The sequence below is a fragment of the Nuphar pumila genome, chromosome 10 (assembly GCF_984573655.1).
Source record: "Nuphar pumila chromosome 10, dmNupPumi1.hap1.1, whole genome shotgun sequence".
Lineage (NCBI taxonomy): Eukaryota > Viridiplantae > Streptophyta > Magnoliopsida > Nymphaeales > Nymphaeaceae > Nuphar > Nuphar pumila.
The window spans coordinates 114,368,447-114,381,634 of NC_143258.1; the positions used below are offsets into that span (position 1 = coordinate 114,368,447).

A 13,188-nucleotide genomic window follows, 5' to 3' on the forward strand; every position below is an offset into this window, starting at 1 on the left:
TCACAAAAAAGAAATCCCCACCCAAACCCAGACTAGCATAATTTCAAAAAATTAATCATGACCCAAACCCGGCCTGCATATTACTCGGGTCGGGTTCAGGTTGACTCGAATATTGTGTTTTTCATGCTCATACCCAGAAATTCAGGTTCGTGTCGGGTCGGGTACGCTATACATACCCGAACCATTGACAGCCCTACGAGTAGTAGAGTGCGAGCGCGTCATTTTCCCTTTACCCACTGTCCGGTTATGTAGACTCGAAACTGCTGCATACAACCCGACCCGGAACCGACCCATTTATAAACCCTCTTCTTCCGATCACGTTGACGAGGGATCTCTCGTATCTAGCTGCAATCGACCGATCGTTGAGTCAGACTCCGTTCTGCCCTGCTCTCTGATATCGCCCGATCCGATCGAGGTGAGTTCCATCCCGAAGATCTCTTTAGGGTTTGCTTTTTTGGTTTTTTGAAGCATGTCGTTTGATCCGATGCTCAGGGTCTTCTGTTTTGTTTTATCTGTTCTTTTTGCGATTATTTTTGGAATCTCTTGTAAATTCTTGTTCTTTGATCATTTATGGTGGGCGAGATCCGGAATTCAGGGTTCAGTTAGGGTTCTTGATGCTTGATATTGTGTTCTGGTGGTCGCGACGTGGGTAGAATCGCGTCTTCAATTTCTTTTGAATACTCGAATCCGAAAAGTTCCGTGAAAAGGGAAGAACCAAGAATTTCCCCTTTTTTCTGCTTTATACATGAATACTGAGGTTTCTTCTTTCGAGAAACCAGGAACATCCCGTTTTTTCTAATTTTTTACACGAATTCCTGGTAAAGGATGACATTAGATGCGAAATAGAGTTATTATTTTTGGCAGATGTAGATCGGACGCACCATTTTCACTGCCCTAGCCACATCAAACTAGGATTCTCTAACGCCTTACATTCTCGGCATAACTATATTTGGAAAGATAAAGAATGAAAGATAAATGAGAATCCTCTGGAAATGCTATACATCATCTTGTTGAATGTTTTTTAGCGGAGTCTATTCATGTGAATACCAAACTTGGCAAGCTCTTCTTCCAAATGGTGTCCTTAGGATCATAATTGGCTTTTTCAACTCAATGCCTAAACCAGAAGTTCAATCGAAGCATCAAAGTGTGAACTTGCATCTCTAGATATGGCTGACAAGGAGATAAATGTCATTGGTATATTGGACTGGAAAAAGCTTTTGAGTTTTCAGTATTGACATATCTCGCTGCATTTATATATAGGTCTAGAAACCTAGAATAGCATTTTATATGACAGAGGAGTCCAGCCAATGAAGGAAAAGATGAAGTTGCCTCATATACAACAGTCTGACGATGGCGTTGAAAAAAATTGTTGACAATTTACACTATAAGGATGCCATGAAAAAAAAATCAAATCTTGGTTCTCAAGTATTTCTTGATGAAATTATGACATAAGGAGGGAAGCTCGCTTCGGAAGCTCGATACTCCTCGCTTTTGAAACTTGATGAGATTCTCGATTCTCCCACGCTTCTCTTTTGCTTTCCACATGCTTCATCTATTCTTCTTATATGTTCTCTCACTCTACTTTTCATATTTTTTATGTGTTTTTTCTCACGCTTCTCACTCACTTCCATGTGCTTTCTCTAAATTGGCAGTCATCATTTCTAGATTTTTGTTAAAAATTTATTTTTTACACTAAAAAATCATGAAATTTAAGAATAGTCACTTTTATTTTAGTTTTTATTTGCGTTCCATTTCGATTCATGTTCAATTCTTATATTGTTTTTTTATTCCTCGCTTTCCGCTTCCTATACATTTTTAAATGCATCGCTTCTCGCTTCCTCTTCCCATATCGCTTCCCGCTTCCTAGTCTGTCAACCTTGTGACATACAAGTTTAAAAGATAAGTAACAGTTGAGGTGTGACTCTATCGCCCTCTTTCAAGAACCTCACTCAAATGGTGTTAACTTAACAATCTCATCAAATTCTTACGCTGAAGATGACAGGGCTAAATAGCCTCCTATCTATCTCCTTGGTGGTGAATTTGTGATGTTGACGATGTCACCACAAGGGTGATTATTAAATATTTGAATGTGCTTAAAATGATGATGCCAAAGTTGTTTCTCCTAACGAAGGAACTTCCTACATAACTAGAGATGTTTTAATATTATAGTCTTGCATGTGCAATTGTACATTTAGTTGCCCTCTCTAATATTATGTGATATTTACTGAAATTTGTTTGGAGAAGCCCTTCAGCACAGTAGATGAGGGCATTCCTTTTAAATGCTCTAGAGAAGATGGTTGTATCCATTAAAGAAATGGATCCAGGACTTGGCTCATCTACATTTGTTTCTTGGTGTTATTAGGAAGTTTTTGTGAAATCACTGTTTTGAAGAAAATGAAATCAAGAAGGGCAGTTGGCCCAGATGGTATACCTATCGAGGCTTGGAAATGCTTGGGAGAGAAAGGTTTAGAATGGTTGACAAATCTTTTTAACTTGATTTGGCGAACAAATAAGATGCCTAATGAGTGGAGGAAGAGTACTTTGGTGCCTTTATATAAGAATAAGGGTGATATACAAGATTGCACAAACTATCGTGGTATAAAACTCATGAGTCATACTATGAAACTTTGGGAGAGGGTGATTGAGTCTAGGTTGAGGAAGGTTGTCATGATATCGGAGAATCAATTTGGTTTTATGCCTGGAAGATCAACTATGGAAGCTATACATCTTCTTAGACAACTTATTGAAAGATATAGAGAGAGGAACAAAGATTTGCATATGGTTTTTATTGATTTAGAGAAGGCATACGATAGAGTACCTAGGGACGTTCTCTGGTGGACAATGATGAAGAAAGGTGTTTCTCTCAAGTACATTAGTATAATTAAAGATATGTATGAAGGAGTAGTAACCAATGTCCGCACTTGTGGAGGGGTGACAACCAATTTTCCGATAACGGTTGGGTTACATCAAGGATCTGCTTTAAGCCCTTTCCTATTTGCGATAGTGATGGATGAGCTTACGAGATCAATTCAAGAAAATGTACCGTGGTGTATGTTGTTTGCTGATGATATTGTTTTGATTGATGAGTCTAGAGCTGGGGTTAATGCTAAGTTAGAATTATGGAGACAGACATTGGAAGCTAGAGGTTTTAAGTTGAGTAAGAGTAAGACTGAATATATGGAATGTCGGTTTAGTAAGCAACGAAGTAGTGATGGGAGTGTAGTGAAGCTTGGTGAGCAAGATATACCGGTGAATGATTATTTCAAATATTTGGGATCCATCATTCAAAAGTATGGAGAAATTGATGGAGATGTAAATCATAGGATAAAGGTTGGGTGGATGAAATGGAAAAGTGCTACTGGAGTGCTGTGCGATCGTAGAATGCCATTGCGGTTGAAGGGAAAGTTTTATAGGACGACTATTAGACCCGCTTTACTATATGGTACGGAATGTTGGGCTGCCAAGCGACATCATATTCAAAAAATGAGTGTAGCTGAGATGCGGATGCTTAGATGGATGTGTGGAAATACAATAAAAGATAAGATTCGGAACGAAGAGATACGTAAGAAGGTAGGTGTTGCACCCATTGAAAATAAGATGCGAGAGAATCGTTTACGGTGGTTTGGACATATTCGGCGAAGGCCTAATGATGCTCCAGTTAGAAGGTTGGAGAAATGGGAAAATATATTAGTTAAAAGAGGTCGGGGTAGGCCTAGGAAGACTTGGATGGAGATGATAGGAAAGGATATGAATGCTTTGAACCTCACCGAGGACATGGCGTTGGATAGAAATGATTGGATGAAAAGGATTCATGTGGAAGACCCAAAATGAATTTCTTTTTTGGTTCATATCGCTGACCCCAATTGTTTTGGGATGAAGGCGTAGTTGTTGTTGTTGTTGTTGTTGACTGTTTTCACCTTCTTATGGTAACATGAGAAGAATTTTTTTCTTCCATTTGTTTTGGCATTTTTTGTATGTCCCCCTTTTTCCCACCTATTTAATGTCAGCATGGAACTTTCAATAGCATGCAAATGTGAACATATGCAGTTTTCTATTCTAGGTTCTTATAACCATCTCCTTTGAACCTTTCTTCTCGACTACAAATTTCTCTTGCATGAACGACCTTCAGGTGTCTTCTTGAACTTTTCTGCAGGGATCATGGAATGATCTAACTTTTCTTTTAGTCTGTTGTAGTTTGACTGTTAGTCCAATTGACTTTCACCATACAGGAATATCTCTTAAGAATAAGACACTTGCATTTAAGAACAACTTGTGACCATGTAAAAGTGGATTGAGGAAAAGAAGCAGAGTTGGAACTTGGATGTTGCTATAGCCATGGTAGCTATGGGCGAAAGCCACGAGTGGTTCTTTCCATTTGTAGCGAGGTTTCCTCATTCTCTATGTTCATGCTGAAGATAAGTTGAGTTAACAGTTGGAGAAAACTGAATCAGAAATACAGACCAATCTTATGATGATATTTTATAGGTTGATGTATGTTGATCTAACATCTACTAAATTTTATGCACATAAAGGTTTGGAGTTCAAATGAGCATATTTCTCATTTCGTTTACATTCACGGAGATCTTGGACTGCATAACACTTGCTGTGAATAGTTTATGCTGACTCTGTAAGGCATATGGTCAGTTTTTTGAGGGAGGAATAACTGTATGCCCTATTTGTCAAGGAAGGGGCAACTCTGTTCCAGCAGTAGAGACGCAGTGTGAGACACTAGCTTGTGAGTCTTGGGTTGAGGACATGTATAAGAAGGTATCAGCAGTAGTATGTTTTAGGAAATATACTGAGAGGTAGTCAGGTGTGTTGGGCCATTTGCTTAGTTGTCATAGCGGAGCCTAGGCAGTGAGGCCCTAAAAAGGCCTAGGTGGGGCCTAGGCAGACTAGGCGGTATCCCAAATAAAAAAATTTAAAAAAACATACAAAATATGTAAACAAACTACTGAAATTAATAAGAAACATGTATACAACATAAAATCAATCAACAATAAGCAATAGACAAATAATATGCCGTCGAACACTATAAAGAAATTATATTAAATAACCTGCTCACACAAATTAAGAATAAATTAACAATTGAATAAACAAACCATACAACTAACAATGTGAATGAACAATATACAAAAAATAAAATCATGTATACAAAAAAATTAACATGTCAACAACAATAGACATAATACAAGCAATAGACAAATACAAAGAAGAAATGAATAATTAAATAAGCGAATACACATCACAAGGTCCAGAACATACACTAAAGTACCCTGAGACTAGTAGTGCAACTACAAGGTCGACAGACGGTAGTTAAAGAAGATTATAGTTGCTTTACATGAGCATATGCATGCACATACACACACATAAAACAAAATGAACATGTAAGCCCATAAAACAAATTTGAACAGAACAGGTTGAATTAGAAACAAGTTACAACCTGCACACCAAAAGTATAGGACAAGCAAATTGTACTAGCTAATATTGATTGGCATGACTATAAATAACTTTACAACTTGTACAAAATACAAATCACTTTTTTGAATCATATTTAACCAGTGTTATGTATATTTTCTTAACATAATTTGTTTGTATTTTGCAGACACATTATTGAACCACTTAGTTTAGTCAACCTTGTAAACTAAGTCACGGGGACTCGGCTAACTGGGTGCCGCACCCGCGTTGACGCGACGCCGGTGCGCGTGCGACACTTAGTGCAGTCAACGCATCCAGGGTCATTTCTGTACATTTTTTGAACCAAAAAAAAATGAGGAGGGTCGGGGGAGGGGAGGTGCTCAGCACCGCCCTCCCTGACAGACCCAGGACCACCACGAAGGTGGCTCTGGTCCCTTGACCTGAGAATAGGAGGGTCGAGGGAGAAGGAGAAGAGAGAAGAAGACTCGGGGGAAGGAGGGTTTACCTAAGAAGGCCGTGGAGGGCGTTGAAGTCGTCGACGAACTGGGTGCCCGCGGGAGGGGGGTCGACTGTCGAAAAAACATCGTGAGAGAGAGGGAGAAACGAGCGGTGGGGTTCCAGTGACTAAGGGAGCTCTAGAGGGAGGGAAATCGAGGGGGAGGAGAGGGTAATAGAGAGAGGGAGAGGGACGAGCACAGGGGAGGGGGGGGGGGAGAGGCTATTGGTCGGCGCTTCGGCGAGCCGGCGGCTGGAGGTCGGACGAGAGGAGAGACCAGGGCAGGCAACGGAGGTGGGGAGGGTTTTCTCGAATGAGAAAACCCTAACCCCTTTGTTGCTTTATAAAAGCACGGGGTGGGATATCCAGTTTGGGTCGGGTCCAGACCCGACCAGGGTCCGACCCATTTTTTTTAAATCCTATATATATATATGTATATGTATATAATTTTTTATATTTTTGCCACACCCCCGCACCCAAGTTTTTTTAAAGTGCCGCACCCCCGCACCCGCACCCATGTGACATAGCTTGTAAACTATAAATAACAATTACCAATTGTGTCAGAGATAGGTCATGCCCAGAGTTGCCAGTCGAGAAAGCGATTCGGGAAGCAGAAGCAGGAAGCAAGGCACTTTCAAAATTTTAGGAGGCGGGAAGCGTGGGACGACTTAAAAGCGAATCAGGAATCATCTCGAAAGCGACCTAGGAAGCGAACCGGAAGCAAAAAAAGCGAAAGAAAATAAAAATAAAAAAAGAAGTAAGCGAGCTTCCCATTTTTTTTGTGCACTTCCCAAGATGTTTCGGAAGTACGACGTTTCACGCTTTTGAAACGCGTTTCGGAGAAGCACGCTTCTCCACTCCTTATGGCGCTTCCGGTAACTCTGGTCATGCCTAATAAAAGTATCAGAGTGACAACAACAATAATTATAGATCATCTGGAAAATACCCCGTAGATCCATCTCTACAAGTTCTAGAAGCTCTGGATCGTCAACTACATCAACCTTATTCAAAAAGCATACCAGAGATGGCACTCCTACCTAGAACACACAATATGAACTGTTATTTTGCTCTACAATGGAAACATCCATATCTAGCTCACAGAAATGGAGTAGCAACCTGATGTGCAAGCAAAATATGCTCCTTTGTTTGTGTCATTGGCCCATTAGGAGCATATACGACGAGTATCCAACCATCCATCTGAGCAGCTCCAGTAATCATGTTATGCATTTCACCAAACCTTATATATGTTACCAAAAAACAGAAAAGATAAGAAGCATGCATGCAAAAAATGCCATAAGCAGGTATAAAGATATAACATTAATAACTATAGCCACTATGATTGTTGTTTTTGAAGTGTTGCATATCACATGCCGATACCAACAAGAGTCAGAGCAGTGGCAGGTGCCTCAGGAATTCAACCAAGAATCCATACAAAGCAAAGGGATATCCCACCAAGCAAAGAACAAATGTTTTGAAAGTTCTAAAATGGATCCAAGTTTTGTCTTTGTCAGAAATTACATCTGCTAGTATAAGTAAAAAAAGTGTTTAGCCAATCTCAGTTTAACATGAACCGCAAAGAAGCAACAGTTTTTTAAATCCAAAAAAAGTTTTTCTAATTTCACTCATTTAATGAAATCCAGATCTTCAAACCCACTCAATGAGTGTCAAAAAAGACATAAATGAGAGTGAGAGAGACAGGTACCTGTACTGTAGCGTAGCTGCTGCTTCTTCTTCTTTTTCTGCCCTAGCGAGAGAGAGGAGACACGAGAAGGGTGAAAAGGGACCTTTTCCCTATTTTATATGTTGACATAAGTCAATGAAAAAAAAAAGTTGGACCAACCTAGGCTTAAGCCTATGCGGCATGTAGGGGGTAAAATAAGGCCCCACCGCCCAAACCCGGTCGCCCAAGCGGTGGGGTTGTGCCTAGGTCGCCTAGGCGCCCGCCTTTGACAACCAAGGTCATTTGATGGATGAAAAAAGTCATAACTAACAATTGGCTTCAAGGCCATGGAGGGGAAGTTAACGATCAATTAAAAAAGTTGAAGGTTTCATTTAAGAATTGCCAATGTCTGCCAAAACTCTTTAGAAAGTTATGATGGTTGTCTTTCAGAAAAATAATCTTACAATCTACTAATCTATGTCCTGCCACTTGTGATGGTGGAATCTGCAAATCTCATCTAATGACTGTTTCTCATTTCTCGCCAATGATTTTTGGTTAATACAAGTAGGTACTGTATAATGGTGGAATCTGACAATCTCATCTGATGACTGTTTCTCATTTTTTGTCAATGATTTCTGGTTAATACAGTTACATACTATAAATCTGTGTTTACCAGACATGGGTAAGGATGTCCGTATCAAACATGGTTACGAAGTGTCAACTTAGTTGTTAAAAGTTGCGCTTAGGCCGGCTAGGCGTAGGGCCACCACCTAGACCCCTGTTTTTTTTAATTAGGCTGCCTAGGCAGTGACTAGGCTGTCCATGCCTAAGCTGCAGGGACATAGTTGTCATGATTTTTTATTTTTATTTTTTTTGTCTCTTTTTTTTTTCTTTTTTCTTTCTTTTCTTTTTCTTCTTCCTCCCGCCCCAAAAGCTTTTTTTTTATTCTCTCATTTTTTTCTTTTGTTTTTATTTTTTTCTTCTTCCTCCTCCTTTCACCCCTCCGCTTAGTTGTCAAAGGCGGAGCCTAGGCGGCTTAGCTGATGTAGTCTCTCGATCTGATGCGCAGTTGCACACACATGTATGTTTTTTGTGTAAATGTATATAATTATATATATTAACATATCATAAACATATATTATAAATTTACAATATTTTGTGTGTGTGTATATATATATATATATATATATATGTGTGTGTGTGTGTGTGTGTGTGTGAGTTATGTATTTGACTATTTTTATGTAATATAATTGTTTTACGGTGTTCGACAACATGTTATTATTTGTCTATTGCTTATTGTTGATCTATGTCACAGGGACTCGACAAACTGGGTGAAGCACCCTCGTCGACGCGACGCAGGTGTGTGTGCGGGTGCGGCACCCGGTGCGGTCAACCCGACCCAGGGTCATTTGTGTCTAATTTTTAAACTTTAAAAAAAAAATTATGCCTGATGAAATATGTTGCTGATGGAGGATTAGGGCAATTTTTTTTGCCCTAATCCTCCCTTCCTCTCCTCCTGAAGCCTCCGTTGGCCGCCGCCGCCGACCGCTCCGCCTTTGCTCTCCTCCTCAGGTACACTCTCTGCTCTCCTCCTCTTCGACCCCTCCCCTGCACAAAGAGGGCGTAGGGAGGGGGCTCAGCCCCTCCCTTATACGAAGAGGGTGCAGGGAGGGGGCTCGGCCCCTCCCCTGCCAACATAGAGTGCAGGGAGGGGTCTTGGCCCCTCCCCTGCACAAAGAGGGAGGACAGGGAGGGGGCTCAGCCCCTCCTCTGCACACAGATAGTGCAGGGAGGGGCTCGGTCCATCCCCTGCCAACAGGGAGCGCAGGGAGGGGGCTCGTCCCCTCCCCCACCAACGGGGAGGACAGGGAGGGGGCTCAACCCATCCCCTGCACACAGAGAACGCAGGGAGGGGCTCGGCCCCTCCCCTGTACAAAGAGGGAGGACAGGGAGGGGGCTCGGCCCCTCCCCTGCCAACAGGGAGGGCAGGGAGGGGGCTCGACCCCTCCCTTGCACAAATTATATATATATATATATATATATATATATATATATATATATATATATATAATTATTATTTTTTTTGCCGCACCCCCACCCCCGCACCCTTACCCTTACCCATGTGACATAGTTGTTGATTGATTTTATGTTATATATATGTTTGTTATTAATTTTAATAGCTTGATTATATAATTTGTATGTTTTTTAAATTTTTTATTTGGGGTACTGCCTAGTCCGCCTAGGCCCTGCATAGGCCTCGCCTAGTCTTTTTAGGGACTCATCGCCTAGGCTCCGCCTAGCACCTTTGACAACTAAGATTGTCAAACATGCCAAGGCTTGAAAAATAGATACAGGGACACACAAGTGCACTCGCACCCGTGTACACAGGCACAGGCAGAAACACAAAAATGCATACATCTCAAAAGAGTAAGATAAATTTGCAGACTTGGACATCAAGAAGAGAGGGAGGGTATAAGATATTTAAACATCAGACTATGAAGGGAAGGGGTGTCAAAAGTAGTTTGAAGTACAAAAACAAGTCAATAAATACTACTTTTTTTATTCCCAAATACTTTCTTTTATGACCCAGATAAAACCATAAAACCATGGTTTAAATGTTAAGTGAAAAAGATGTTTGTAACTTAAACAAAATTATCCATAAAAAATGATTAAGTTAAAAGAAAAAAGATAATCTATTATGAAGGCATTAACACTCCATAAAGGGATGGCTGTGAAGGGAAGGGGTGTCAAAAGTAGTTTGAAGTACAAAAACAAGAGTCAATAAATACTACTTTTTTTATTCCCAAATACTTTCTTTTATGACCCAGATAAAACCATAAAACCATGGTTTAAATGTTAAGTGAACAAGATGTTTGTAACTTAAACAAAATTATCCATAAAAAATTATTAAGTTAAAAGAAAAAAGATAAATCTATTATGAAGGCATTAACACTCCATAAAGGGATGGCTGGAGTGTCCAAAAGTGTCAGTATTGATGTCTCACCAACATGACTAAGTGGGAGTGGTGTCCTAGCTTAGCTAGAAGGTACAGTAGTAGTGGCATGCATTGCATGTATGCGCGTGCCCGTGCATATGTATGCTTGCATGCACGCATGTACATGTGTGTGTCACACGGCGTAGCATGTTTACCCCATATCGACACGACACAACACTCGGACACTTCATGGACATGATACAACACTTCATTGACTTGATACGACACTTCATTGACATAGTCAAACCAGTTTCATGCACAGTCAACATTGTGTCATTAACTTCATCTATTTTCTATTATGATCTTATTTACTTATTTCATATTCACAAGTTTTTCCTTTTAAAAACTTGTCATCAATTACATTACATTTTAATTTCAACTTAGCGTCATTATTTGATGTTCCTAATTGTAGTGATTTAAGATTGTTGTTTTACACACATTCACAATACATGCATCTATGTGTGTACAGTACAACCGTGCCCCAGTGTCGTAATTTTTGAAAATTATTGTGTCAAACTACTAAGTGTATCTGCATCGTGTCCCACTCCCACATCTGTATCCATGTGGCATGTGTGTGTGTGTGTGTGTGTGAGAGAGAGAGAGAGAGAGAGAGAGCAATATTATGGGTATTTGTTATCATTTGGCTAGTTTTTATGTCTGTGTTAGCTGATATGCGTCATTTCATTTGGCATTGTCAGCAAATGTATTTTCATTGGCAAGTGATAATAGATGATAGTAATGCAATGACCATTTATTCGGTTTGGGTTGATTACTTTTAAGTGGAAGGATATAAAATTTTCCATCTCTGCCTACCAAAAAGATTGATTTCATCTATTTTTGTGTTATGTTGGTTTTTCTCCAGCCAGTCGATTTTTGTGTAGAAGACATGCACACCATGTTGATTGTTGTATTATCTTGGAAAAATATTATGAATGTGGGGTAGAAAATTGCTTTTGCAAACTCTTTTTTCTCCTAAATTTGCCATGCCTTCCTAGAACCATCTTTGGTTAGCTAAATATAGACAGTCCAAGCATCTTACTAACAGCATGACATGGGCTTGATGTTGAATGTGTTAGTTAATGGCTATGACCACTGGATTTGTCTCAGCTGATGAATTATAAGCATCATAAACATAAGTCAGAATGCATCATTCTTTTGGTGCCATCGTAGATGGTTGTAAAGAAATTCGCCCAGGACTTCAAGAAATTTGTAGTGCAAATCTGTGTAGGTTTAGCCTACGGTCACTCTTCATTTTGGGGTCCAACAGTTATAGTGTACTAAGTGGTAATCTAGACCTGTTTAACTTATGATTAAATTAAGATTGTACGACACCGATCATGACATCTGCCTGTGTTGAAGCTGGAAGATGTGGGTATTAAAACTAGCATAACCTACTCGAATGCTCTTGCAGTTTTTCCTGGGTCACCTTGTACACCTTAAATTTTTACGGGATTCTCTGTAACTTCCTTGTCTTGAATTTTTATTTAAGAGTTCATGAGAATGTGGCTTCATGCATAAATACTCTAGTTCAGCCATCACTAAATTTTTGTTTTATACTTGCATCATTTTATTTCCGTTCTATATTTCTGAGACAGATTTGTTATTGCCGTTTTGGTGCAGATGATTGACGATAACGACCTGGGCTTCTTCGCCAACTTCCTTGGCATCTTTATATTTGTCTTGGTAATTGCTTACCACTATGTAATGGCTGACCCCAAGTATGAGACCAACTGATGGCTTTTACCCATTGAGAGACCAAAATGGGTTATCCAGGCACAGTTACTGTTAAGCAACCAGCGTAGGGTTTTAATGTACTTCTTTCATGACATTGCATCCGACCATTTGATCGGATGGTTTTTTAACTAGTATTCTCATAGTTTACTTGAAGTGTATTTGATAATGTGTTCCCATCCATGGGACAGCTTGAGCAAAATGATCTGCACAGACCATTTGACAATTCTCGTCTGTGGCCAGCGGGGTGGTTGTGAGGGTGCTAAGATGAAGGAACCAGATCAAACCCACTGGGGTACGGGTGTATCCGTAGCTTTCAGAGGTGGGCCACGTAAGGCAGTGTAGTCATGGGGCTCCACCTGGGGGTTTCCTCCCTTCAGCGTGAGTTCCTCGTCGTAAAAAAAAGGCAATTCTTGTGTGTAATTTTGAGGATTTTGGGCAAATTCTTACACTGCTAAAACACCTTAGGTTTCAGAATAGTTCTCGTCGGTTTCTTTTTGCGATCTGGGAAAAAAGTGTCGATTTTCTTTTTGTTCGGTTGACCTGCACCTTCTTCGCAGCGCATAAAAACACAGGTCCCCCTTGCCCACCAGCGATTATACCTACTTTCAGTCATGCGTTGAGGGATACACACTCGGGTTTCAAACTCGTGATGTCCCTTCAACTTGGTGCAGTTTGGAGCCCTCTCTAGCCGGATGAGCGGAGCTCTTTTGGGCTATTCTGGCCACTTTTTTTTATGAATAGTCACCGAGCTTGTTTTTATGGCTATTAAGTCGTAGTTTGGTCCCTTTTTTTATTGTTTATTGTGATTTTGGACTTTAAAAGATCCATGGAAGAGATTAAAGGCCCTCTACTGCTCCCAATTCGGAGTCATCTGCACCCAGTTAT

General features: G+C 40.2%; 1 protein-coding gene across 1 annotated transcript; it reads left to right on the top strand.

Moving 5' to 3' along the window:
• Positions 1–280: 280 nt before the first annotated feature.
• LOC149827986 (dolichyl-diphosphooligosaccharide--protein glycosyltransferase subunit 4C) lies at positions 281–12,779 on the top strand. Its single transcript, XM_090019781.1, has 2 exons — positions 281–415; positions 12,190–12,779. Exon 2 carries the CDS (start codon positions 12,190–12,192, stop codon positions 12,301–12,303), a length of 114 nt encoding a protein of 37 aa, XP_089875907.1. The 5' UTR covers positions 281–415; the 3' UTR covers positions 12,304–12,779.
• The last annotated feature ends 409 nt before the right edge of the window (positions 12,780–13,188 follow it).